This window comes from Gallus gallus, chromosome 5 (assembly GCF_016699485.2).
Source record: "Gallus gallus isolate bGalGal1 chromosome 5, bGalGal1.mat.broiler.GRCg7b, whole genome shotgun sequence".
In the NCBI taxonomy this organism is placed as follows: domain Eukaryota; kingdom Metazoa; phylum Chordata; class Aves; order Galliformes; family Phasianidae; genus Gallus; species Gallus gallus.
In genome coordinates, this window is record NC_052536.1 from 15,973,766 (window position 1) to 16,001,182 (window position 27,417).

At 40.1% G+C, this 27,417-nt stretch overlaps 1 protein-coding gene across 2 annotated transcripts in view; it reads left to right on the forward strand.

Annotated features, from left to right (window-relative positions):
* Positions 1–27,417, forward strand: part of LRP5 (LDL receptor related protein 5) — a 134,355-nt gene that overhangs the window by 47,613 nt on the left and 59,325 nt on the right. For both annotated transcript variants that reach the window (NM_001012897.2, XM_040700872.2), the window contains exons 4-7: positions 3,596–3,792; positions 5,763–5,894; positions 20,893–21,289; positions 21,957–22,128. In NM_001012897.2, the coding sequence (NP_001012915.1) occupies positions 3,596–3,792; positions 5,763–5,894; positions 20,893–21,289; positions 21,957–22,128 (898 nt within the window). The remainder of the gene's footprint in view (positions 1–3,595; positions 3,793–5,762; positions 5,895–20,892; positions 21,290–21,956; positions 22,129–27,417) is intronic.

A 27,417-nucleotide genomic window follows, 5' to 3' on the forward strand; every position in this document is an offset into this window, starting at 1 on the left:
AGGCCTGGACGTTCAAGTTTGTACTTTAAGCTGTGCAGTGTTCAGTGGACGGGTTGCATTGGTTCTGAAGGGCATCTGCCATTTGCCAGTGAAACCTCCCACTGAGGAGGCAGGTCCTGTGTTCTGATCCAGCTTTGGTCCTCACATAGCCCGTTGAATAGTCAGTGGTATACCAAACGCCACACTGCAATTGATTCCTATGTGATTAATAATTGTTTGGTCTGGTCGGGTGAAGCAACCAGAATGATTCTTTCTGAAATGCAGCCTACCCCCCTGTTTGGATCCTAGACTTCCATGTTTAAGAAAGGCTTAAGTGTGCACTCAGGTTACGTGGATAGCAAACTCATAGTGCAGAAATCCTGCTCACATAGTTTGCTGCTTTTTAAAAGAATGGCACTATATTTATGGAGTGAAGTGATATTTATGTAAATAATTGAATCTTATCTTGGAACACAACTTTGGATGCTGAGATTTTGTTATCCATTCTAAATAAGTCTACCTTGGGGAAGGAGAGGAATGTTATTGTAGAGTGCTGTGTTGACTTGTGACTTGTCAGAAGGTTGCTACCCCAGTGTATCAGCAGCACCCTGAGGCCAACTGGAGATAGCAGTTACCTTTGTGTAGTGAACATGAACTCTATTTCAGAACATTTAAAACTTCTCTGTTAGGCAATCATTCAGTATGGATAGAAATTTGGTGTTTTCTTCTACTCCTGTCTATGTTGTATGCCTCTCCCCCAGCAGATAACACTGTATTTTCCATGGATATCTTTCAGTTTTTTGCAGTCGCATTCCATGCCTGATTTTCACACTCATAAAAGTGCATAACGATATTGACATCCTTTATAAAACGCTCTTAAGTTCTATTGAGAGCACTCTGTAAGAGCTAGATAATGGTGGCATTGTGGTGAGTGACAAGTACTAAGTGACTGTCAGAAGTATAGACAAGGGAAGAGGCCTTTACACAAGGGAGTGGGAGCTCAAAGGCTTCGTGCAGGTTCACAGAAAGGAAATGCTGTCTCAAAATTCTATATCTAAAAGACTTTTGTACAATAAAGTGTGAATATGTTTCTCTTGTTTAGGGATGGGTGACAGAGTGTAAGTTTTCCAGTCTGATCCCACAGTCCTCATGCACATTAAAATGTAATAAACTTTACTTGCATGTTTGTGTAGAAATTTGGAGTTGTAATGTGTAAGTAGAATGTATTTTGCTCGTATTTAGGTAGAGGGAGACCACCTGAAAAAGAGTGCATTTATCCCAGCCATTGGCCTTTCGGACAGATTGGTGTGTGTCCACCCCCCATGCAGTGTTGTATTTTACTAGAAAGGAAATAGTGCTTTAGGAAGAAAAATAATACATGTACTATTTTGCATTAGAAAAATTATCTCACTGTTGTACACTTCTTACATATGTTGCTGTCATCTGAAATCTAAGAGATCTATGAAGCTGGGACTCTTAGGTCCTGCTGACAAAGTAGACTTCAATAATTCCAAAGTTATCATGAATTATGAACCAATCAAACAAAATTGACCTTCACGTGCAAATGGATCTGTGGGAGGGAGGTTGCTTGTGGTTCTTAAGCACGCAGCCAAATGAGCTTCAAACAGAGCTATCAACAGAAGTCTTAACACAATTTCAGTACTTCAAAACTCAGTTGAGAAGAAAATTTGCACTCTGCATGGTGAATTCATGTTACCGGGGCAATCTGCCTGTTACATTGGCAAGATTCAGTTTCCAAGCATGTCAGCTGGAATGTAATTACAGGAGAGGGGGAGACTTGATACCTAAGAATGATGGAAATAGGGACAATATATGGTGGGAAAACAGCTGCTATGATACTAGAATACAACTACAGCCACTGCTGTTACTGGTTTAAAAAAAAAAAAAAGGGCAGTAGCAAAGGGGAGAATGGAAAAGGAGTAATTCCGTTTGTTCTGTGGTGTTTAATGGTGAAAGAGGTAGTGATGAGTTGAAGTACAGAAGTTTTAGAGCAGTTTTAATGTTCTATCTGGAAAACAGAAAAATAATAGTACCTTTGTTTTTCCCTATTGCATGTGTGAAAATGCTTGCATATACCGGTCTGTTTTAAATCTGTTCTATGTGTGCATCACTGATGTCTCAGTGCATTTGAACAATTCTGAGTGCTTTTTATTCCACTTTCAGCAACTGCAAATGCTAACTATGCTGGTTAAAAAACAAAATGAACCTTTCCCTCCCAAGTTCTTATTGTTATTAGCTTCATCTATAGAAACAACTCAAATGCAGATTGGAATACAGGTGTAAGAAAAACGTGCTCCTTGCTTTCCTTCAGGATGATGCTGGGAGTTAAAGGCTTCTCCAAGTTGTATACTGATTTATTTGAATGCTGCTTTGCTGCCTCAGAAGTCTGGTTTAGAAGGCCGTGTGAATGCCTTTGTACACACTTAAAATGCATAATTTTTGTGGAAACTGAATTCATGTTATTTTGATGGAGAAACTGTCAAGTGTGCTTTTACCGAGTGGGTATCTCCAAAACTCTTGGATCTAAGCTACACGGATTGCAATGTGTATGAATTTGGATCTCGTTTAGAAAATGCATTGGAGATTTCACGTGTTCTGTGGCTTTTGGTTCAACTTATAGCAAATGTGAGAATATATGTATACAAGGAAGAAAGGGAGTGCAGCTGAATGCCATCTGAAAATGTCTGAAGTGCTTTTGATTTATATTTATCACGAGTATTTAGTCTTAAACAAAGCATTACTGACAGGAGACAAACTGTTGACTGCTACCTTAGGGAGAACGCTCAAAGAATATGGCTTTGAAGAGCCTGGATTTTGTGATGGACGACCTGTGTTTTGTCAGCTTGTATTGTGCAGGGCTGTTGTGAGGCAGACAAATGGCCCTCAAGTTGTTTCTTCATTTTCCTGCTCTGAGAAAGAATTGGCTGCAATTGATAATCACAAATGTGAAAGTCCTGGGCAAAGATGTCATGTATAGCAAATGAGTATGGGGGGGAGGGCGAGTTTTAATTGGAGGAGCACACTGACTTGCCATTCCTACATTTTTGCATAGCTAACTATTCATTTGGAAGGTGCTTGCTGTTATGTTCTGTAGGGGCATGTTGATGTGAAGTGACTTAATGGTTGCTAAAACCTGGTGTTTTTCTTTCATTCACAACCTTAGAGGTTAATTGTTGAGTTTGGCCTACTGTAGCTGCTGATAACTGTGGTTTATTTCAAAGCATTTTCAAATTGATGTGTGAAGAAAACTAATTTTCAAGTTATAAAAACTGAAAGACATAGAAAAAGGAATTTATAATGCAATCATGAGTGTTTTTAACATGCAGTACAGGAGGATATAAGCAAAATAGTTTATAAAGATATGCAAATATCAGATGTGTGCTTGCTTGGGCTGAGTTCTTTCTGGATTAATGTAAAAGGTTGTTTTATGCTCCAGTGTGGTTGTCACTTTCATCACCATGATTCTCCTGGCTCAATGATGTTAATAAAAGATGACAGTTTCTATATGAGGTTTTAAAAAGTTATGTTTTATTTTTTCCTAAAGGGTGTCTAGTGAAAGCAATGCAAACTAATCCTTGCCCTTTCTTTCACCTAGGCAAAAGGTTGTTGAAGGAAGTCTTACTCATCCATTTGCATTGACGTTGTCTGGGGACACTTTGTATTGGACGGACTGGCAGACACGTTCCATTCATGCCTGTAACAAACGGACAGGAGAGAAGAGGAGAGAAATATTATCTGCTTTGTATTCTCCCATGGACATCCAAGTCTTAAGTCCAGACCGGCAGCCCTACTGTACGTTTTACTTTTCCTTGAAGCCTTTTGCATAACTGTTACTCATTTGTCAGGACAACACTAATCATAAAAACGAGCAGTATGAAATTTTACTGTTTCGAAAACATTTCAGGGAATTAGCTGTGAAACCATAAGTACTCAATGCTTTACCTTTCTTTGAAAATTCAGGCCTGAGTAGGTAAGAGCTCATTCATCATCCCAGTTGGTAGTAAAATTCCAAATCTGCTGCAGTACTTAAGTGATGTCTTTAAAGATTTGCCTTAGAACTTTTAAAATACTGTGATTTTAAAGACCTGGGGGGGGGAGGGGGGGGGAAGCATATTACTGCATTTTTTAAGTACAATTATGATAAAATTTGTATTATTTCATCTTGTACTGACAAGGGCAATTTTGGCAGGCCAGACTTGATGTTGCTTATCTTCAGTATGTAACAGATAGTTTTGGTGTTTTGTTATGGAAGGCATTTAGCTTTCATAAGAACTGTCTGTGCCTCTTTTTGTTTGTTTCCTCCTTCAAAGGAGGAGAGGTGTAGAGAATGGAGAATGTAAAGAGGCTATCTGTATGTTGTATTTGTGTGATTTCATATGGGAATTGGCCTAGGCTTTTTTTAGTAGAATAGTGAAAATGAGATAAAAACAATAGTGTGGGAATGTATATAATTCAGTAGCTCTGGGAAGAATCATCTCTTGCATAGAGGAGCTATTCTTATTTGTTTGGATTGTGTAGTTCAACTATGCCAACTCAGAAGTCAGCTTCCTCAGCAAAGTTTATAGGATATCAGCAAACAGGCTTGAAAGTAAGCAAAAGGAATTTGGAGATCACTTTGGTGATGGAACATGAGCAAGTTTTCATTGAGGTATGCACAGCACCCTAGTTTATCTCAGAGCTCCAGATAAGAATTTGTCTATGCTGAATTCTTGCCATTGCTTTTAGGTCAGGGAATGTCCCAGACATGGGTCACAGTATTTCTGGGTCAGTCACAATGAAAATATGATGAAAATAAGATCTGCTGAAAATAGCTTGAATGCCATTGACTTCATTAAGACCAGGCTTATACATGGTCTTTTTCATCTCTGTGACTATCAGTGGAAGTAACACAAGTCAAATTAACTGGAATTTTTGTATTTTTATAATGAAGCAGTGAAGCTTATTCCAACTATGATTTTTTTTGGAGAGCTCTTGCGCAGCTTGCAATGTCTTTGTTTTTAGGAGTGATGGTGTTCTCTGTGATTATTTGTGGTTACTGCTCTGTATCTTGCAGCCATTTTTTTGTTCTAGCTAAGTGAGGTGGATGGAGGTGCAATTGCTTCCTTCCCCCCCACTTCCCTCATGTTTTACAACTTTTAATTTTTATAGTCTCAAAATTCCTGGGATGCTGAGAGGAAAGAGTAGATGTTTGTAATCTTTTCAGTATTTGTGCTTGTTCTAATGTTGATGAAATATCTATGGGACTTTACGTGTTCCCTCTATGCATTTCCTTGTGATTCAGAGATATGTCTTGTAACAACTTTGCAGTTGAAAAAAAAAAACCAAAACAAAAAAACAAAAAGCACAACAAAACAATTTCCAACATGCAGCAGTACTGTGATGCACAGCCTGTTCCAAGCCCCAGTTTTTATTTCCATGCTGCTTAGCAGTCCTAGCAGTGGTGAAGTAAGCAGTGTCCAGAGTTCTCAACTGTGTTCAACTTCAAAAACATTGGAAGAATTGTACAGTGAGAATGTGCTGAGCTGTCAGCTCTTTCAAAATTGGCTTTGCATATATTTCAAATTAGGCACTCCCAGAAATAAGTTGCTGGGGAGGTAGGGAAACAAATGCTTTATTTTGTGGCTCATTTGTCATTTATCACCAACCTTGTGCCAGACGTTTGGGATCTATGTTTTCTTCCTCATAGGGGAGAAAGAAAAAGCATGCTTTAGATAATGTAGAAAAAGGAAAATAAACCTGATTGATTGTTTGGTTTCTTGAAGTTCACACTCCCTGTGAAGAAAACAATGGTGGTTGCTCCCATCTGTGCCTGCTATCACCAAGAGACCCCTTCTATAGCTGTGCCTGTCCCACTGGTGTGCAGCTGGAAGATGATGGCAGGACGTGCAAATCAGGTAAGAGCTTGGCTTTTCTACAGTAGCGGTGTTGACTTGGTTTGGGTTTATTACTTAAAAGTTGAATCTTGAAAAAGTAAATGGAATGGAACTGGCTGACACATTGAAATGTCAGTGTTCTCCTGAAATTGCAGAGATGTTGTCCTTGCTGCAGAAATTTTGCACTCAAATATCCTACCAAGTTACCAAACTTTTGCCAAATTTTCTGCCTTTTGGCTGTATTTTGTGTTGCCAGTTCTTTGTAGAAATGGAGTAGCATGTGGAGGCCATTGTACAAGGAATTTGTTAGAGGAAAGTTACTGTAGGACCTCTTTCCATTTGAGTGGGGGCCCATAGGCAGAGGTTTGCTCCCTTTTGTTCAATGGTCTGTAGTTACCGGTGCATAGTGGTGGCTGAACTGTTACCTTCCAGTTGCATATCAAAATGCAATATGCTTAATACTTGCCAAAAGCAGTTGAGGCTTAGTCTGGGGTGCCCCTATACTGTTTCAGAGATAAACTCATATTTTCTCCCTGTACCCATTAGTTTCATAATGAAATAATCTGAACAGAGAAATGAAAAATTAAGTTTCAAACTGAAAATATCGCATTCCTGGTGCTGAAGATGACTAATCCATCTTTCCCTTTGGGCTGTTCTTTGTGGAGAGATATATGAGGTATTGTATTTTTTGGACACTTTAAAAATTAATATAAAGTGAGCCAAGGCTTTGTACAAAGCAGCTTATAAAACTGAATGAGATAATAGAAGTAGGAAAAGTAGATTTTTGGGTTTCAGTTCTCTATCACTGAAACATCGATGAGGAATCTTTTCTTTTGTTACCAGGAAAAAAAAAAAAGCCATTCAAAGAATAATAGCTAGAGAGCATGCTTTAAGTGAAGTACATAACTAGATGTATATTCATGTCAATAAATTGCGTGAGTCAAGTGGTGTACTTAGAGAACTTGGCTTTATTATTGTTCAGGAAGCTTCTTTTAAAAATTCATTGTAGCAAAACATGGGATTAACACATGTAGCCGTAGGGATGCTACCAGGCAAGGTTCTGCAGACAGACTGAAGGACCTTCCATTGCCTGTCTGTGCTGCATTTTCAGGAGGCAAGTCAAAGTGTGTAGTTATTTTCTGATGTGGCTCGATTCCTCTAAGTAATAAAGCAAGCATAATAGTCTCTTTTCATTTGTGAACTTGAAGCAGAATTTGAACGCTGAATCTCCAGGGCTTAAGGGCCAGCTTTATTAGCTCATCCTGATGCAATTGAAAGGCTTATAAGGTAGTTCTTGCAGCTGCTTGAAAGACCTTTCTCTTTCCTTCTAGCTTTGGAAAGTTTCCCTTTCACAGCCTTTAAAAAACGTTGCTGAATATGCAGGACAACCTTTTTAGACGTTCATATTGACCTTATGTTTCTGGCAGTGGGAATGAAGGTCAGCCTGCTTCTGGCATTTTGGCGGATAGCACAAGCAGGAGTGACTGCTTATACTGTGCTTTCACCTTTCCATTGTTAAGCCAGACAATCTGTCAAGGGTGTTCTGTCAAAGGAGGGCAAAAAAGTGGGATGGGAACAGGAAATCTGGTTTTGCATAAGAATGTGGCCTTTTGGTTCAGTTTTATGGATTATTTCTTTCCCAAGCTCCACGTCTTTTGTTGTCCTGTCTGCCTTATGCCAGCATCCATGTGCTTCTCTTTCCACTCTTATTAATTAAAATTAACTCCTTGGTTGCAAGGAACTGACTTTTTGTTCTCTGCACGAGTCCTTTGTGGTAAAGTTGTGTCAAGAACTACAGATGCAACAGTGTTGACCACCTCTCCATTTTGCTGCCTGTTAGCCAAAGTGCTATGTCACTTAGGCATATCGGCTTCCTTGACATTAGACTTTGAAGTGAATTGCAAAAATAGTACCTTGAATTTCTCTGTAAGAGGAAAAAGCATTTTGTTCTCAAAATCTGTCCATGTTGGCAGTTTACTGGTACAAATATAGCTATATAATGTTACTGTATAGTTCTGTCAGGAAGTATCCTTGTGCAGATAAGCCTTGAGACTGGGAATGTGCACATGCAGAACATCCAGATATGAGAGTTGTAGCTTGTTGCAGAGTAACAGTATTAAATGGTAATTTACCCAGGTAATAAAGAAAACGTGAATTCAGGGACAGGCTATGCCACTGTTTTGTTTGCTGTTGATTGTGTCTTTATGGATTGAAACTTCAGAAGTGGATCTGTAGCCTTTTTCTGAACATATTGCTTCAACAAATCAATATTTATAACTACTGTATCTGTGTTGAGTGAATAATTCATTATTCTTTAATTTTGGCTTCCTGTAAGGGTTCATACTGTTTTCTCTCTGGTGCTGAAGAGTTACCCTATGTAAAGGGGAAAAAGCTATACAGTAGACATATTTCACATTATTAGTGATGTATATGGATAGATGACAACTGGCATCGTGCACAAGATCCTCTCTGGGAATGTGCACTTGTTTTGTGCAAGTATCAGATGTTTTGTTACTGCCCTTCAGACATGGTGTTGCTGTGTTTTGCCCTGTTGGTGTGTGACGTTTCTTTGCTCACTGATAACATGACCTGGTTCTTAAAAGGTACGCAGAGAACTGCCTACATATAGAGCTCTCTGCAGTGTGAGGACAGGTTTTATGTTTCTAAAGGAAAAAAGCCATGATCAGCAGGCTAGCATGAAAACAAAGCACCTGTTATCGGAAGTTTTCATCAGTTGAGTTTTCCTCTCTGTCTGCACCCATAGCCGGATTTGCTAGCAAAAGATTTGTGCAACATTTGATAAATATTAGCAAGCTTTTTCTTGTCTGTATAGTGGCAGGCTTTGTTGATTGGTGTATTTGATTGCTGAAGGTGTAGACAAGGTAAGTGCTTCACTAGCAGTTGTAGGACTGTGTAGGAAGGTTGCAATTCCCTCTCCATTCGTTATGGTAACAGAATTGTTCCATTAGCAGTCCTGTGAGCGCTCAGTAAGAATTCCCGCTCTGCTCTGCGCTGTGTGGCATCGCCTCCAAAACTGTGTATGGTTTTGGGTGCCACAATATCAGAAGGCTATAAAAACCTATTAAGAGAGCATCCAGAGGAGGGCTATGAAGATGGTGAAGGATTTGGAGGGCAAGGTGTGTAAGGAGCAGGTGAGGTGCCTGGGTTTGTTCAGCCTAGAGCAGAGGAGCTGAGGGGAGGCCTCATGGTGGCTGCAGCTCCTCACAGGGAGCGGAGGGGCAGCGCTGAGCTCTGCTCTGTGTGATAGAGACAGGGCCTGATGGAGCTCTGTAGGTCAGGTTGAGTTCTTCTCCAGAAATGGTGAGCATGGAACAGGTTGCTCAGGGCTGTGGGCACAGCCTTGAGCTGTCGGAGTTCAAGGAGTGTGTTTGGGCAGTGCTCAAACATAGGATCACCTAAAAATTAAACCATGTGTCGAGTCAGGAGTTTGATTCAACAATCCTTTGGGTCCCTTCCAACTCAGGATATTTTACGATTCTGTGATTTTTAAAGTGAGCTTTCAAGCCAAGATCTTTGAAATTACTTATGAAGCTGTATTGGACCACCCTTTGCTGGAAGGGAGGACAAGGAGCTCTGTTTGTATTATGGCCTGAGGTACTAAAAACAAAGAGATCGTAATCAGTGTAACTCCCAGGAAGCTGAGAGTCATGCAACTTCTGTGCAACTCTGAGGGGGTTCTGTAACCTGAGTTGGTAAAAGCAGCTCATGAAATGGCATTAATATCTGTTGCCTGACAGGCACTGTGTGAACCAAGAAGTAACACATTCCTTTCACATCTTTGAGTGATAGGACCCACCCGGTCTTATCCATGTGTAAGGTAAGGAAGCTGCCATTTGTAATGCCTGTTAGAGCCCAACAGCTCTAGTCTGAAGGAAGTGCCTGTGGAGAGTGATCTATTCAGTAATAATTCTAATTACCATGTAATTTGCAGGAATAACTGAACCCTGAAATGTCATATTTCAAAACAGAACTTCAGTTCTGAGACCAGGTGGCTTTCTTGATTTGTATGTTTGTTTGAAAGTCTTCTCAAAGCCTACTTGAGTAATCCTATGAATCTCTGAGAATAGAACAAGAATTTGGTTGCAGCCGTTTAAAAGGGATTTGTAATACTACCTAATTGGCTTTGTTCATTGTGTCATAAAATTGTTGGCCTGCTTCAGTTAATTTTTAGGTTCTTCCTGTAGTTACTTTCTGATGCAAGTAATTAAAGACTGAAGTAAAAAATTATGTCTGTTCTAAGCATGTTTTCAGAGTTCTGTTTGGTATGATCAGCAATAGACAAATAGCAAATAGGCCACAGAGCCTCAGGTCTACAGAGTTGAAATGGATAGAAGAAACTAGGACTTCAGTAATATATTTTTTTAAAAAAATCATATGTCTTTTCAGTAGAGGTTCTCAGAACTATAGGAGCTCAAAGTTATTCCAGTATCCCTGCAGTTTCTGGAAGCTGCCTACCCCAAGGTTCTAAAAGCTATCTTACGGTTTCATTTGCTTCTCAGTAACGCTTTGTTATAATATATGGATAAAACATTTCAGTAAAACTACATATTTTTACTCTAAACGTAAATATAGCAATTTCACCTGAGCATCATTTATTTTCCCCGCACATGGGAAATAGTGAATGGATTCTTCGTTTTGCTTTGCTTGTGTGCAGTGTTTTTTTTTTTTTACCTATTAAATTGTCTTAATCCAAGAGTTTTCTCACTTTTACCCTTCCAATTGATCCTCTTCCCCATCCCACTGGGGGGCAGTGAGTGAGTGGCTGAGTGATGCTGAGCTGCCTACCAAGGCTAACCCACAACAGTTGTGTAAACTGAAGTTTGGAGAGGAACCTGTTTGTTTCTCTAGAAAAACTATCTATTTCCTGTGCAAATTGTGGCTAATGGGTGATGACTACTTTCTAATTAGCTAGCTGCTTTTGCAGATATCTTGTACCTGGCATATCAGAACGTAAGTGGTTATCTGAGGTGCGGCATGTTGACCTCAGCTCACCAGAGAAGCGTGTCTGCAGTACAAAGCAACTGTTATTTGCTTCAAAGTGGGGAAACTTTGGCTTTTGAGTCAGTCCCTCATAGGAGCTGTAGAATTTCTTCTTTGAAGGCATAACATTTGTAGTTTTTGAAATGAACTATGGAATTCTGGCTTCTCAAAATAGACCTCTGTTTTTATAACTGGGGAAGAAGGCAGTAGCTTCAGGAGTTCAGCTGCCTTTTTTTTTTAATCCTTGATTCTGTTGTTGAGGCAGTTCATCAGAGTTGGGTAATATTCCCAACTGTGTTATTTCTCCTTTCCTTTCTTCACAATGCAAAACAGAAGGAAGGAGCAATCATGTACTGATCTCTCTGTCATGGGGAAAACAAACAATAGAAATATTCTAATTCCAACAAAAAAATATTGTGGAGGAAAATACTGAAAGAATGCCTGCATGCCTGTCTCTTTCCCTCGCATGTTATCTGATTTAAATCCAACTATGGGGGGGGAGAGGGGAGTTACTTTGGTTGCACTATGCTTTGACTTCACAGATGCCTTCTGCCCTGCGCCTGTCATCTGACTACTGTAAGGCGATCTCATTTGTAATATTGGGAGGACTTCTTGTTCCTCATCTTGCTGCTGCTCTCCCAGTGGTTTTTCCTTTGCCTGTTAAGTGTAGCTAACCCCATGTATTTTTTTCTGTTAGACTGAGCTGGGTCCTTCTTGAAGATGGCTTCCTTGAATCAGGGATTTATGTAATTGGCATCTCCCTAAATGTCTGCTACCATTTCTGTTCTGTAACTTTATCTGTGTTATTTCCAACCCTCCAGCAGATGAAGTTATGAAAGGATCTATGGGTGTTTTGCACTAGATAAGAGGGAAAGTTTGGGTAATAGGTCACTTTCACAAGGGGTATACGGTGGAGTTCCTGCAAGGAGGAGATCTCTACAAATTCTAGGCTATGAAAAGGAGATGCAGTTGGTGAATGGGGAAATAACACTTTATTCCCTACATCCAGGCCCATTTTGACCATGATACACTACTCACTCCAAACATATCAGATTGATCCTTGAGCACTAAAACAGTGAGCTGGAATTGCATTTACGTAGTTGGAAATCATACGTGTGGAGCTACATTTCACTGAGATGTCTTTGCAGTTAAGCAGAAAGAATTGTAAAAACTGTCCAGCAATGAGTAATGGATTAGGAAATCTAGAGGCTGCTCTGCAAATAAGTGGATGAATATACGTCCTCCAAAACATGTCCTAGGGTTCTTACACTTTTTTTTGTGATTTTTTTTTTTCTGTTGCTTCTGCATGCATAGGAATTGGAATGGCGGAAGGTTTGTTCATTTCTGTGCTGGTTTTGAACCTTGGCTGTATAAGTTAAGCAAAGCAATAGTTTCCCTCCTCCTAGTTCTACTCTATTTCACAAAAATTAAGGGTTTTTTTTTCTTTATTTGCAGGTATTGTTTGTCTTGAATCTGTTTTTCCCTTGCTTTTGTCTGTATGTTATGGTTATGATTTCATTTGATCTGTATGAAAAGATTACATTATTTTCTATTCATAGCATCCTTTATCCTTCTAAATGGGGAGTACTTTCTGTAGCTCAGAAATGAAATAGCCTCTCATGGAAATGGCCTTGTTTAAAATTTCACTGGATAGCAGCCATTAGAAACACGCTGTAAGGAACAAACCTGGAGGGAGTGGAAGGTCTGTCTGCCTTACTGTCTTCCAGCTCTGTTTTCAGCAAGTTTACAGGAGCAAGGAATGAAACACCTTCCAGATTGGTGCGTGTTTCAGATTGGTGACTGCTCTGAAAAACTGAAATGCATTCTCGTAAGAGATGGTAGCTAACTCATTTTGTTCACGTTGTTCAACGTTGAAACGTTGTTCACGTTTCTTCTGATCAGCTCAGTTTTTATACTTCAGCAGAACCACACCTTTGTCTGTGCTGAGAAGGTTTATGTGTAAACTTTGTTATCTCTCATTCTCCATGTGCTAAGTACCTGCCCATGGAAAGTTACCAAGTCTCAGTGCTAACTTGTTCAGCTTCTGCAGCTTGACTGCCTCTTCAAGCATACTGTGAGCAAGCACCCTTTTACTGAAGCAAAGTAGCAACAGAAAGCTTGAGATCTGCAAACCCAAATGTAGGATTGCTGATAGCTTTTTCCATGATATATACCCTTTAGCAGGTGATGATGGCCATGTATTCTGTGGCTCCATCATACTTGGGACGTAATAATTAGCACTTAAACTTCAGAGCACTATGCAGCTATCAGCCTCCGGGGAGCCTTTGGGATGTGATGTTAAGGAGGAAAACACTGCAGAGAAACCAATGTATGTACGGTTTCTAGGTGAGTTTGAAACTTTTGCATTTAGAATGCAACAGAAATGGGATTGTAGTAAAACTGTTGTGTTTCTTCTGTCCAGTATTTCAGGGAAAAAAGTATTAATTATGTATCTTGCCAGTTTTTGATTGTTGGTGTTTGAAGATGTCAGCACCAAAAATCTGTTTAGCAGAAAGCAGTGAAGTTGCTGAACTGCTTTAAAAGGTAGAGATTTCATATACAGCCCTGCTGTCTCAGGCTATATGTATATCAGGCTGCAAAAAATAGGTGTTTTAAAACTATGCTCTGCAAGGACATACCAAAATCCAATACTTGCACTGTATTTCTAGAAGTAAGAATTTGTAGCAGACTTTTTCTTGGTCCATCCTTTTTCCTATGGCTTGCAATATATACTGTTATTAAGAATTCTATGCCAAGAGATGGGTTTTTTGCGAATTAAAAGTGGGAGCTGGGACTATGAGGTCTATAAGTTAACATTCAGGTTTACCACTTAACATTTCCAACTTCCTGTGCTCTCTATTTAAAGCACATAGCATGTAGATAGCCAGACCTCAGGGCAGGGGTTAAGACTTAATTGTTGAACTGTTTTGAGGTCTTTAGATGGAGTCTCTGTGTAAGAGCAGATTCTTTTTCTTGGTGCAGCATGAGCCACGCAGTTGTACTGATCTTTGATTCAGGTTACTGCCAGTGCAGTGATAACTGGAAAAATCTCCCTCCGAGCTAGCCACTTCTCTCTCTGTAAGGCAGTAGCCTTAAAAGCTCTGTGCTCCCAACTGGAATATTAGGTATGTACAATCTTCAGATGTTCTATAGATCCTAGGCCTTAAACTAGAACAGGTTGTTAATGCCTCTTCTGTGTAACATTTAGAAGAGGCATTGCTTATGTTTTACTCAGCTGTTCTGTGCTGATGGTCCTATCACCCGTAGAGTTTAATTAATATTCTGTTTGAGGTACTTGTTTGATGGTTTGTGAATGTGTCATAACTCTGTTTGAAACTGTAGCTCTTTCCTGATCTAGGCAAAGTAACTATTAGGAGTCTGCTACTGAGATAGCAGGAGAAACGCTGGACGACAGCCTTTTCACTACAATGTGCAGGGAGATATGATGTAATTTATGAGTTACGTGAGTGCTCTGGTATTTCCTTTCTTTGTCATAAGTGTTAGTTTTCCTTGTGCCTACTTACCTTTCAGTTCAAGCTCTGTCCAAATGTGGGCACTCAAAACGTTCTTTCAAATAAACCTTTCCTGTTTCTGTTTTGTTGGTTGCATACAATCACTGCATGCAACTCTCAGTTTTAACTGATAAACCCAATATGTGTTGCTTCTCCTGGTAGAGTCGAATAGGAGAGTATGTTCCCTGTTTCTCCCAGCTCAGAGCCGGCACCACTGCAGTATGAAGCAGTGGTCTTTATTTGTGGGTATTCCCAAAGTTTGTTCGATCTCCTTAAATGTTTTTAGGCTCTGCAGAAGTTGAATAGCAGGAGCGGGGTTTGATACCAGCTTTAAACCTCTCATAATTTCATTACATCATTCTTCCTGTGGTGTGAAGACTGGCTGATGCTGAGCATTATGCAAGATGTTGTAAGTTTTAAATATTGTTGAGATTGTTAAACAGCATGGCAGCATTTCTTATTTTTATACACTCCATACAGAATAATTAAGCTTTCTTCCACCCCCCTTATTTCAAACAGCCTGTAAAAGAGTTGCCTGCAGTCAGAGTACTCTCTAATGGACTGCTTTCAAAAAGAGCTGACTGCTTTGTTCCACAAAGAAGAATGAAAAGCTTTACCATTATTGCAGTTTATCTGATTTTTTTTTTTTCCCCTCCCCACAAATATAGAGATCTCAAAAGTTGCCTTTATATAGACTGGGTGTGTATGCACATGCGTGTACACTGAACTAGGGGAAGAGTCCCACAATGGAGCATTGTTCTGGCCTGATTAGCAGGCAGACAAATGGGAAAGGAATAGCATGGTGTTTTCTGGCATAGATTAGCAGAAGGAACCACTGCAGTCTACATTTGTTTAGATTGGGTGAATAAATTGGAGCATTTGTTACTGTATTATAGACGTCTTGTCACTTGTCAAATGTGAAGTGGGCCAAGGGAAGAATAAAAAAGGCTCTTGTCAGGCTGGTGAGATGGCCTGCTTCACTGCTGTCAGCTCTGATTGCAGTTAATTTTGCAAATAGAATGCAGCTGCCATTTTCAGTGCTGAAGCATGAATTTTTAATAGCGAGCACACAAAACAAGGAAATCAAAGCAAACACTATACCTAGTATGAGTATTAGAAATAATTGGTTACTGGGAATGGGAGGAAAGCATCACATGTACAAACAAAAAAGTCTCCTAACCTGCTTCTGTGGGATTTCTGGATTGCGAAGAGAATTTAGTCTTCAGGAAGTGAGAATAACTGCCTTGCATTTTTCTGTTCTGTTTGTTTGCTTTCTTTTAAAATTGAGATACTGTTAGCACTGGTTCTGCACGTTTAGCAGAGCATTTCATGGGTTTTTATGGGTATCAGACATGCTGAAAATTCCATGGAAGGTTGCAAGATGCTTTTAGTGGATAAAAAAAACCCAACAATGTACTCAAGTAAAATAGTTAAAAGTTTTAAACTGGTGGGAAAAATAAAAGAGCTTGAAACTGAGTCACTTTAAATGCTTTCTGAAAGGCAGCTCTAGAGTGGCCTCATTCCTTCTGGTGTTCTGACCTATGGTTTGCATGGAGGACTTCTCATAAACTGCTGTGATGTTGTAGTACTTGGGGTAGTTTGCATTTTCCCTCACGTACCCCACAAGGGGAAAAAAAAAGTGAAACAAAGGGAGTAGATCATGGTGTGATGATGACATGAGAATGTTAAAATAGTGATTCTGTGGGAATCTCTTTGTTGTGCGGTTACAAGAGTACAGTGAGAGGTTTGTGAACATCAGTTTAATCACATAACTGCTGTAGCACTCCAGCACTGGATAAACAGCTCACTATAAGTACTAGGCAGGTTCTGGGTTATCTAGCGTTACAGCAGACAAGTCACAGCGTAACACTTCTGTTGCCTTGAAAACATTCCTAGCAACAGTAATAATCAAAATGCCTCCATGATGCAGATAAAACTAATGAGCCAGACGAGCGTGTTTGTCCAGGTTTTTGGAAAGAACCAACAAGGCTGCTGAAATCAGTTCTCATCTCATAGTGCTGTGCTCAGAGCCCAGTGCCAACTTTCTCTTTTCTTTATACTAGAAATGGGTTAATAGAGGAAAATACAGTAATGAAAAACACTAATGTTTGGAGCACGTTGTAATAAAGGCTGGGATTTCTGCACCTGTCAAAAACTGTCCACCATGATGGACTTCTACCAGCTTTCAAAAGGGATGTGAGGAAGAATCTAACAGGACACACAGTGTTAACACTGTCTCTGTTCACGTGTCTTGTAATGCCTAAGGATGTAGATAGTGTCTGTCAAGAGCCTTATTGTGTAACCATTTGACTTCATTTTAAGTAGTTGCATCTCTCCAACACAAATTGCCGAGCAGCCAGAACTTTAAATCAGTCAAGTAGCTCATTCCCTTTATTATTTCTTTTTCCCATAAATGTCAGTTGGAGGCATGTTAAAAATGACAAGAATTTTCCAAAAAAAATGTTCAGTTCAACTACCAATGAGCTGTCCTGTCCCACTTGTCAAGTGAAATTATTGTTATTCTTTTTCTGGTCGGATGGGTCAACAGAGAAAACAGCCTAATCCTGAAGCCCTGGATTGCCAAATTGTCTTCTCCATGATCATTTTCAGCTGTGTATGTCTATGGTGCAGAATATTCCCAAAGTTACGCCTGCCTGCAGAAGAAGTTTGAATGGCTGAGTGTGTTAGAAACAGGATTGTTTTTTCCCTTTGCTAGGAGGTTGTAGCCATTGTGCAATTGCTGATTCGAAGAGTAGTGACTGCTCTGTTCCTGCTTTCCTGGTCAAAATATCATTTTGTATGCAAGTGAATGTGTACGTGGGACAGCTGGATGAGATACAGTTGAGTCTGGTTATTACTGCTGTTTTGCAATTATTTATGGTTTTTAGGAGGACATTAACGATGCCTTACAGCCTGTTGTTCATTCAGTGCCTGTGGGTATAATCTGGGCCTTAAGTTTTCATCTGCTGGTTCCTTCCTCTGGTACGTTCAACCCTGACCTTGTTCCCCATGAACCAAGGTGAAGATGCAATCATTCGTGTGAAGAGGCAAAATGTATGCATTTGATTCTTATCTGTCTGTTCCCATGCAAGGATACCTGTAATGTTGGTCGTCTTAGAAATGCATGTAATGCTGGTAATTGCTGTGTTATCAGTTGTACGCATATATTTGGTGCTATTCAGCTTCACACTGCACATACTTCAATATTAAGATTATGATTGCAGACGTTAACATAATGGAGATTAGAAGGTAAGGTGAATATGAAACCAAGTGCTGTGGGTGGCTGAGCAGCTGCAGTGCTGCTCACTTCTTGACACAGTTGAGCTACAAGTATTTATCCCTACTCTGCTTTTTATGGAATGTTTTGTTGACCAAGTGCGTCCCCTTTCCATACTGAGCATTGGAGCCTGGGTTTTTGCTTGCACTAGTTGTGGGGTTTTATTCTGACTCCTACCAGTGAAACATTTCAGAACCATGGAAGCAAAACAAAGCTTTATTTCATGAGGTATTTTGTTATTGCTGTTGCTGCTGTGCTATTGTAGCTTGCTGTCCGAGCTCTGCAGTTGCAGATCAGGGTCTGCAGATGCTCTCTCCAGTAGCTTTTTTTCCTTTGGCTGTTAGGGGGTGATCTCAACTTGCATTAGAAAACTAAGTATTTTCCATGTATTTGTGTTGCCAGATAATATTTATGGTAATTTTTTCCTGTAAAGAAGCCGTGTAATGGTGGACCATCTGTACAATTTGAGGTAACATCCAGGATCTGGGTGACCTGGCTTCCTTTTCACTTCTACTGCTTCCACCGTTGACATGTTCTGGACAAGCCCTGATATTTGAACAGGCCTCCTAAAGTTATCATTTTTAACTGCATTGATGAGTTTTGAGTACAAACTTTTAATATTTTGAAGTCCTCCCTTTCAGCTGTGAAAGCAGATTCTTGTCATTAGGTTAGAAACTAGCAGAGCTCTTGTGGGCCTGTTTTCTGTCCAGAAATGTCAGCTTAGCCGTGAGGTTACTCTTGCTGGGGTAGTCCTTGAAATAGAGAAGAGCTTATCAGACTCTGAACTTCTTCTTTTCCCAGACAGCTTTTTCAGGTACTTGACAGCTATGATCTTCTGCTTGCTTAAAAAAGGAAATTGTCTTGCATTTGTTAGAGTAGTTGGAGTAGATAGAGTTGTTAGCACTGTCACCTTTCGTGTATACTGTATGCCATTACAGGCAGTTAATCATTCAGAGATCGTTTAGGAAGTATGGAGAAAGAGGGAGGTATAAGCTATATATCTTATGTTCACCATGGTTGGTTTTTTTTTTTTTACCAAAGCACTTGATTAATTTCCACTGTTTGGCATGTCAGTCAACACTTGTAAGCATGATAGAAAATACCAAGTAGCATCTTAGTTATTCCATTATTTTTCCTCCTCTTTCCCGGAGATGTACAAAGCTTTTGAAAGGAGTTTGACTAGCAGTGCTTTCTAACAGTTGCTGGTACAAGTTGTTCCCTTAACAGAAGGGAAACTTGACAAATGAGAAACTGTTGCTGTGTTTTCCTCAGGGAGCAAAGGAGGAGAGAAGCCTTAGAGGAAGCTGTCTGGTCACCCAGGGCTGTTCCCTTTTTAACTTGGGCTGCAATCTACTGGTTTTGGTATGTCCAGATAAGCAATCAGAAGTTTCAAGTGTGAGGAACGCTTCCTGAAAAACAGTTTTATTTTGCAGCCTTTGATGTTACAAAATCTTAAAGAAATTTGAAGGCAGACTGCTCTCTTGCTTCACTGTCAAGAATACATGGGCTCTCCTTCCTCCTAATTCTGTGTTCTTATGCTCTGATTTGTTGATGCTTTCCTTCTGCCCATACCTTCCTTCAAAGTTCGCTGATTCAGTTGATGCTGTAGTTAGCAAACTTCGTCAGCTAGCACTGTCTGGAAGGAGCATTCCTGCTGGAGGCCTTCCCCGTGCCAGCGCAGTGTTCGTGGAGCTCTGTAGTGAACTGATCTGGCTAAAAACTCAGCTTTATTTCTCAAGGAGATGTGTCCCATGTCAACTGTTTTCATTTAATCTGGGCAGTTGGTGGGACCTGGAAATTACCACTTTTGGTGTTTCCTGTACCGGACAAAATGGAAATGACTTTGTTCTGCTTTCCAGTTCTGGAGTCTTGCTAAGATGTCAACACTTTTCAGTTCTGAAACTACATTTAGAGAGAGAAGGAAAAATACATATATTGCTCTTTATGTGCTGAAGCATGTGGGGGAAATGTCTTCAGCAACCTTATATTTTACTGTGTCCTGGTCTTGTGCTGATAGAAGAAGTTGCCGGAAAGCGAATACTGAAAACTCCATTAGTCTTAGAAGTGTGTATGCCTGGGTTGTTCTACTGCAGTAAAACTTGGCAGTGGGGTGGTGGAGCGCAAGAGAGAGAAAAGTATCCTATTGCCTTAGTTTTGTGTCAGATTTGACCAGATAAGAAATATTTGCTGTAGCTGTTCCTTGCTTTCTTCTTGGGCTGTCTGGAACAAATCCTTAATGTGATTTGTTTGTGAAATACTGAAGCCTTCTGTTCTGTTATTTATGATGTAGTGTTTGTCTGTCAAACAACATGTCTAATGCGGTGATGCAGCTGGTGGGAAGTTTGGAAAGCTGGGGAATTCTGTATAATGTGATGAACTATTTGGACATACCCCACCAAATTACTGTTTTGGTCCGTGCTAATGAAAGAAATGGCATTATTCTGTGTTTAGCCTGGGTTATCTTTTGTAACTTCTTCCATTGCTACTTTCTTGATAGTGGAGAAAGTAGTTTTGGGAAACATCCATTATGCGGCTGATATTTAAAAGTTTGAATCTTTCTTACTTGGAGGAATGGTAGAGACAGATAGGATTTGATACCTGCAGCCATTTCAAGAGTGGCTTTATGAGTATTGTTTTGGAATCTTTGCTAAACGTTGGTTACTACCAACACTTTTTTTTACCTGTAGAATCAGAGTTGCTAATGCTGTGCAGTTCCTGTTTTTTCCGTGGAGAATGTGTTAGGTTGTTGTACAGGCTGGGAATTGGAGCTTGGTGTCTGGCATTTTAGGCAAAACACATTTGATCTGGCTGTTGGTGCGCTCTTTGGGAATTCACCTGCGTGTATTTTTTTTTAATTTGGCTAATGGAGGGCTGCTGATTTAAAGCAAATCAGTTGACTAGCTAACTACTTGCATGGATGTCCTCATTCTAGATTGAGTGCGATGTTCCATGTTAGTTTGGAGGGCTGGGAGATATATGCTGTCATTGTGAAGTAAGAGTGCCAGCACAAATAGCTTGTTGAGAAGTGTTTAGAAATAACTCCCTGTTCAGAGTCTGTAGTTCAGTGAAAGCTGGATCTCCTTGTTGTGAATATATCTCTTATTGCAGTGACAGCAGCAATTCACAGACTGCTGTGTTGTGTTAAAGTGTTCACATTAGTAGTGAAATAACTCTGTTACTGGGGCTTCAACAACAACAAAAGACATACTACGAATCGTTTTCTCCCCAGGTGCTGAAGAAGTGTTGCTGCTTGCTAGGAGGACTGACTTGAGAAGGATTTCCTTGGACATGCCAGATTTCACTGACATTATTCTGCAGATAGACAATATCAGGCATGCAATTGCCATAGACTATGATCCTGTGGAAGGCTACATCTACTGGACTGATGATGATGTTCGGGCAATTCGTCGGGCGTACCTTGATGGCTCTGGAGCACAGACTCTGGTAACCACAGAAATCAACCATCCAGATGGTATTGCTGTGGACTGGGTGGCAAGGAACCTGTACTGGACTGATACTGGAACAGACCGCATTGAAGTGACCCGTTTGAATGGGACATCAAGAAAGATCCTTATATCAGAAAATCTGGACGAACCTCGTGCAATTGTGCTCAATCCTGTGATGGGGTAAGTTTTGCTTTCATTGGTGGCCCTGCAGTAGTAGGCTTTGGGGTCCAGTTTTGCCCTCTTGAAAGTGAAAATCTGCAAATTACAAGATGATGTGTATATTATTTGTCAAATGTTCATTTTGTTCTAGACATGACAAGCTTTCCCTTGCTTCATCCAACACGTACATAGGCATGTAGAAGGTGACTGTTAAATAGTGTTCTTAAATGAAAATGTGTTGTATGTTTGGTTGAATTTTATTTTCTCTGTATCTTCAACATTATAGCTATTAAAGAATCAGGCCACTGCACACTTTCAGTACTTCGATTTAGTTAACAGTTAAACTGTAGATTATCATTACTGGTTGCAGAATTTACAGGATGGCTGAGGTGGGTAGGGGTTAGAACTGGATGACCCGTCATGTTCCTTTCAATCCAAGCTATATTCTATAATCTAGTCCAACTCCACCCAAGCAGGGACATTCGGAGCAGGGTGCCCAGGGCTGTGTCCAGGCAGAGGAGGCTCCACAACCTCCCTGTGCAGAAAGGTTACAGTTAAAGTTGGTTGGTTTATTTGCTACAGTTTGGAAAGCAGGAAGTTAGCAAGTTCTTTCCAAAACAGAACAGATCTTAACACTTTCTGTATTGCAGGTTATGTGCATTGACTGTTTCTGCTGTTTTCTTTACAGCTACATGTATTGGACAGACTGGGGTGAAAGTCCAAAGATAGAATGTGCTTATTTGGATGGATCAGAGAGGAGAGTTCTGGTGAATACGTCCCTGGGTTGGCCTAACGGCTTGGCACTGGATCTTGAAGAGGACAAACTTTACTGGGGAGATGCCAAAACAGATAAAATTGAGGTAAGAGCTGATCTCATGGGCATTCTTAGAAAGCAAGTACTGTTATTATGTGCAGCTTTTTGTCTTGGAATCATTTTTCCATTTTTTGAGGAGTCTCTTGTTTTGTTAAATATAGTGTTAAAATTAATGAAATTAGACATATCCAAGAAGGGAAGTACATTCGAGTGTTTCATTGCTTCAGAAAACATTTGCAATAGGCGCTGTGTTATGTCAAGAAATATGCAATTAGAAACTCCTGTATTGCTGGAAGTATAACTTAATGGCTTGAAATCTCAGGTTTGACCTCAGTCCTTTACAACACATGGGATACTCAGGTATAACCTCCTTGACTTTTGCCTTGTCTGCGGTGCTTGGAACTAGCATCTGAAATTCTTGCATTCAGAAACTTAATGCAAGGTACAGGAGAAGGTGGATGTGGAGGCCCTAGAGAGCCGTACTTCAGGACCTTGATGACTATGTTGTTGTCCAGAGATGCATGGAAGAAAGGTTGTTTTTGCACTTGGGAGGCCTGAGATGTTCGAAGGTATTATTCTAAGGAGATGCCTTTTTTCCCATTGTTTTTGCCTTAGTATCCCATGATTAAATCTTAATCTAAAACAGCAATTGTGAAGTATGTTACCACAGATATTAGAGCTACAGGAACTGAGTCTTGAAGCTGTTTCACTGAGAACAGAAGGTGACAAGTTAAATAACTGTAAAACATAGTATCTAGTTTTGGGGCAAGGCAGTTTGAGCTTCTGAATGTGTGTCCATGAGATTCTGATGTTTCACTTGAGTATTTTGTTGCAGGGGTGATCCAGCAAATTCGTAGAGCTTGTTAATATTGTGCTGTTGAAGGGCATTGGTCTTTTTTGTTGTCAAGGAATATTGATCTACAACCTCTTTATAAATGTCATCTGGATGCATTCATAAAATTGCTGAAGGCCTGTGTGTAGGAGCAGGCTTACATACATGAGTTGGTCTGTTTAGTTTGAGGCAGCTGAGAAGAATAAAGGTGAGGTGTGAGAAAAGAGAGGAAGGCATTTCAGGAACCGCTATGCAGACCTTAGTGGCTACGTGGTCAGACAACTCACAAAGTGGTTGTCAGCTTTCCACTACTTTTCTGTGGCCAGCAGAATGATCGTGATATTAATCAGGAAATAAGGATGCTGGAGAGACTATTGGAAAGAGGTGAGATTTTTTCCAAGAGAAAATAGAAGAATATGGATACAGCTGGATGTTATGAGAAGGCCTGAGCAGTTGTGAGCTGAACAGTTCTCAACAGTTAAGCAACTGAACAGTTGCTTAAGATGCCATTATGTTCACCTGGTTACTGGCCCCTTTTGCTCCAATTTCTGAGAAAGGAAGAAAAATTGGATTTTGAACCTCAACGCAAATTAGCAATAGTAGCTCATGATTAATCTGAGGGCTTGGATGACAGCATGAGATATGACCTGAGGTCAGGCAAATTCAAGAATTCGTACTCTGTTATTAGAGCTGTCATACTGATAAATGTTCCTTTTTAATGTGTTGCTTTAATGCTCTGGGCATCCGGTAGCAATAGGTTCCTTGAGCTATCTGTGGTGTGTTGTTGTTTATCTTTCACAAAGATGCTGGAAAAACAGTTGGAATGTTAAAGGTGCTAAATAATTAGCTCTGAGTATTTTAATTTCAAAAGGGAATTCTCCAGGGAATTTGAAATGGCTTCAAAGCAAATTAAGGGGAATAACCTAGCTAATTGAAATAAATTCATAAATAGAATTGCCAAACCAAAATGTGAGAAAGAGGGCTTTTTTTTTCCCCTTCTTTCTAAAATAATAATGAAGTTTTCTTCCTATGGCATGAGCTAGTTTGTTGAGATTGTGTTTTGACTGCTATTAAAATAGTCTATTTCGGTAATGATACTTAAGAAAAGCAAGATAGAAATTTCATCCCAGTCCTGTGGAATCAGTTGAGTTTCTACCTTATTTGAGGTAATAGTATGTACAGCATAAGTGTTGAGGCCTTTGGTAATAGCTGTGCTCTCTAAAGTTTTTGCCATCTGGAAGAAGGGAATTAAGAATGTCTGCTAGTTTCAGACATGTAACTTGAATGTTTGGCAGTGGCTTGGTGTGCTGGGCTTGATGAGTTGTGGAACAGTCCCCTCCCTCCTTACCTTTCAGAGGAAGGAGAACGTTCCAGATTCCACCTTTGTAGCTGGAACTGAAATTGTGCAATTCATTTCACTGTTTCAAGCTGTCTGTTCAGTCTGTCTTACTTCATTGTCAGACAGTGAAGCCAATGGTACTGTTTGGTTTGGCATTGAAGTTTAGGAAAATCAGAGAAGCCAAAGTAAGGGCTTTTTATTCCCTCCATTTCTCTTTTGCTTATTATACTTACTTTTTGTGGTTCTCTGCTGCTTGCAAAAATAGAGAAGAGGGTAGTTCACTTGGTCTTAGGAACAGAAGATATTCTTACATGAAGCAGATGGTGACATCTCTAGATTTTGATTGTTTTGTATATTGTGCAACCCGGCTTTAATTGTTAGCACAAAGGTTTAAATGTTTAAATCTCCATGCTTCTAGCAATTAGTTTACGTGTTCTTAGATTCAAGCAGGTGTAAATATTCTCATTTTAAATCACTACTTTGTCTCTGCAGCTTCTTTTCCCCTACACTTTTTCTTTTCATGCTCAGAGTTTACCTTTGTTTGTTATCGTGAGCCAGGTTCCTTCTGACACTTACAAATACCTGAATAGGACCCTTTAGGACATAATGGGAAAAAATATCATGGATGCCTGCCTGGGGCTCTGACCGGTGCCATGAAGGGGCATGTTGTGGTCTGTTCTGGACTGGCACAGTGCAGCTGTGTGAGTTAAAATGGCACTGGCATGCTATCAGGAGAAATGAGTGTTAAATGTCTAATGCAGAACTTCCATTAGAAAATAAACGTCCAGTTTCCATTTTGGAATGTGTGCCAGACACTTACATTCTGTTCACTTGGGAAAGAACTGCATGACTTAAGTGGTTATTGACACAGCTCAGGTATTGGCTGGCTCCACATTGGTCTCCAATAAGGCTTATTTTCATTAATCCTCCTTAAAAGATCACAAAATTGCACTGGGGAAATATTTCAGATTATCTACGGTTTAGCCAATGGATTGTATTTCACATTTCTTGTTTATCCTGACATATTTGCAACTTTATAGTTTTTTCCTGAAGCATTTTGGTGTTTGAGAGCTTCCTTCAGTACCATAGGTTTTCCCAGTAAGCCATGCTTTGCACTGCCCTGCTAGCCAAAGTACATGTCAAGTCTTGCTGTATGGTATACGAGGTGGGACATTTCCATTTGTACTTTCTATTGAAGTTATTCTTCACTTCAACACGAACTCATTCTTCTCATGTATGTGTTCTTTTGCCAAGAGCAGTTACATGGCTTGCCAGCACACAGCTAGTGTGTCTTGGTGGGTTGTTCTGTCTGTGTAAATATACTGTCTACTCTTTGTCAAAACCAAAAGCTAGCTAACTGAAAACCTTCCAGAGGCCAAAGATCTACAGGAGAGGCATAAGGTAAAGGAGAAATTTTCATCCCCACTATTTTCCTCTATCCAGCCAATTTCACCTCTCTCTAAATGTCCCAGCTTACACTGTAGAACTTGCAAAGTTGAACGAACTGAAGGCATTATCTCTGCTGCTTTGCAGAATGTAGTTGCACTTAGTCTGTCCATGGGGAAAAGTAGTTAAGCCTGATGCCTGTAAGTGTAGAAAGTGCCCTCTATAAGTCTGTACAGTTTCTTCTAGTTTTCTGAGAAACTACTTGTAGATCAGAATTGCTTTCATTGTATGCTGTGTATTCAACTGCCCTCCACTTAGGAAAAATGCGTGAATTCAGCTTGTGTGCATTTGTGCATTTCTCTGCTCAGTATTCTGCTTTTTCTGGTATTACAGATCTGCAGGAAGGCCTCCTTGTGTCCCAACTTCTTAAAGTGACTCAACTTCGTACAGCTTGGAAAATTGATAAGCCCAGGGCATCTGTTCTGCTTTTGCCAGACCTTGGGTTTGAAAAGTACTGTGAATGTCTGGTTATTTCATTGTTTTTGTTGTTTTTTTGATACTTTTTTAACAAGTTGTGACATTACTTCTGCGTGCGCTCTTCAGCAAATAGAAAAGAAATGCTGCAGAGCTGTTCAGGGTGCCGAGCCGTGTTCTGTACCAGGAGAGTATGTTCTTATTTGTGTGTCTAAAACTTCATGCCGTGAAAACAGCAGTCACTCTTTCCTGACAGAGACCTTCCCATCTGCAGCATTCAGCTGCAATACAAAGGGCCCAGTCACTCCACGAGCAGTTTGTATCCTGAAGAAACCATTTGGCAAGGCTCGTCAGACTTTGCGTGACAGCAGCCTATGGGGCTTTCACTGCAAATTTGGCACCCTGTGGTAACATTGTTCCCAGCTTTTTAAATTTGTGCTTGGTTTGGCAGAGTCCAAGGCAAGGAAAAATATATACTGAGTTTTGAGTCATGTCTCTTGAAATCATGTTTGTCCACAGAGCCTGGGCTGTGAGTAAGGGGCAGGGAGTAATCCAACAGAAAGCTGGATTTTACTGACCGAGAGAAGGTACTTTCCAGGAATGAACAGTAGATTAATAAGGATTACAGGGCTCCAGCAGGGAGAGAAGCAAAGGCCCAATGGCATCCACGTGTAGAATTTCCTAATTCTCCTTAAAAAACAATTTTGTGGTTAGCCATGTTTCCCGTGTATTATTCCTTCAGTATTTGCTTAAAGTGCCTAAGGTGTAATTGCATAATGAGCAATTACGGAATTCTCAGGTGCCGCCTATTATGTGTGCCTTTTACTTAAGTGTGTGCAATATTCCTGGAATAAACGTTGTGCAGACTTCTGGCAACTTCCCTTAGTCCTACTCACCTCCCCACCCCCCAGCTACTGGCCTTCATTTATCTTTGCAGAAGACTTGTAATTAAGTGCAGTAGTTCTTTACAGCTCTATAGGATGTTCACGTCCGAAGTGTAAGTCGGCACCAGCTGTCAATCCTGGAATTCGCTGAAACACTTTCCGAGATGCAGTTACATGAGCTGTCCTTGAAATTTAAAGAAACCATCTTTATAATTAGTTTCTTGTTAATAGCATGCTGCTTAAACACCGTAAGATGTCATCTGGAACAAGCTGCTGCTTAAACTGGAGTAGTCTCTGCAGAAGTGGATCGTACAGAAAAGTTAGCAATCGAGTTCAAGGCTGTGCTTTCTGTACAAGTCTGACTGTACCTCACACATCACACTTCGTTTTTTGAGCCACTTGGCAAAAAAACCCAACAAT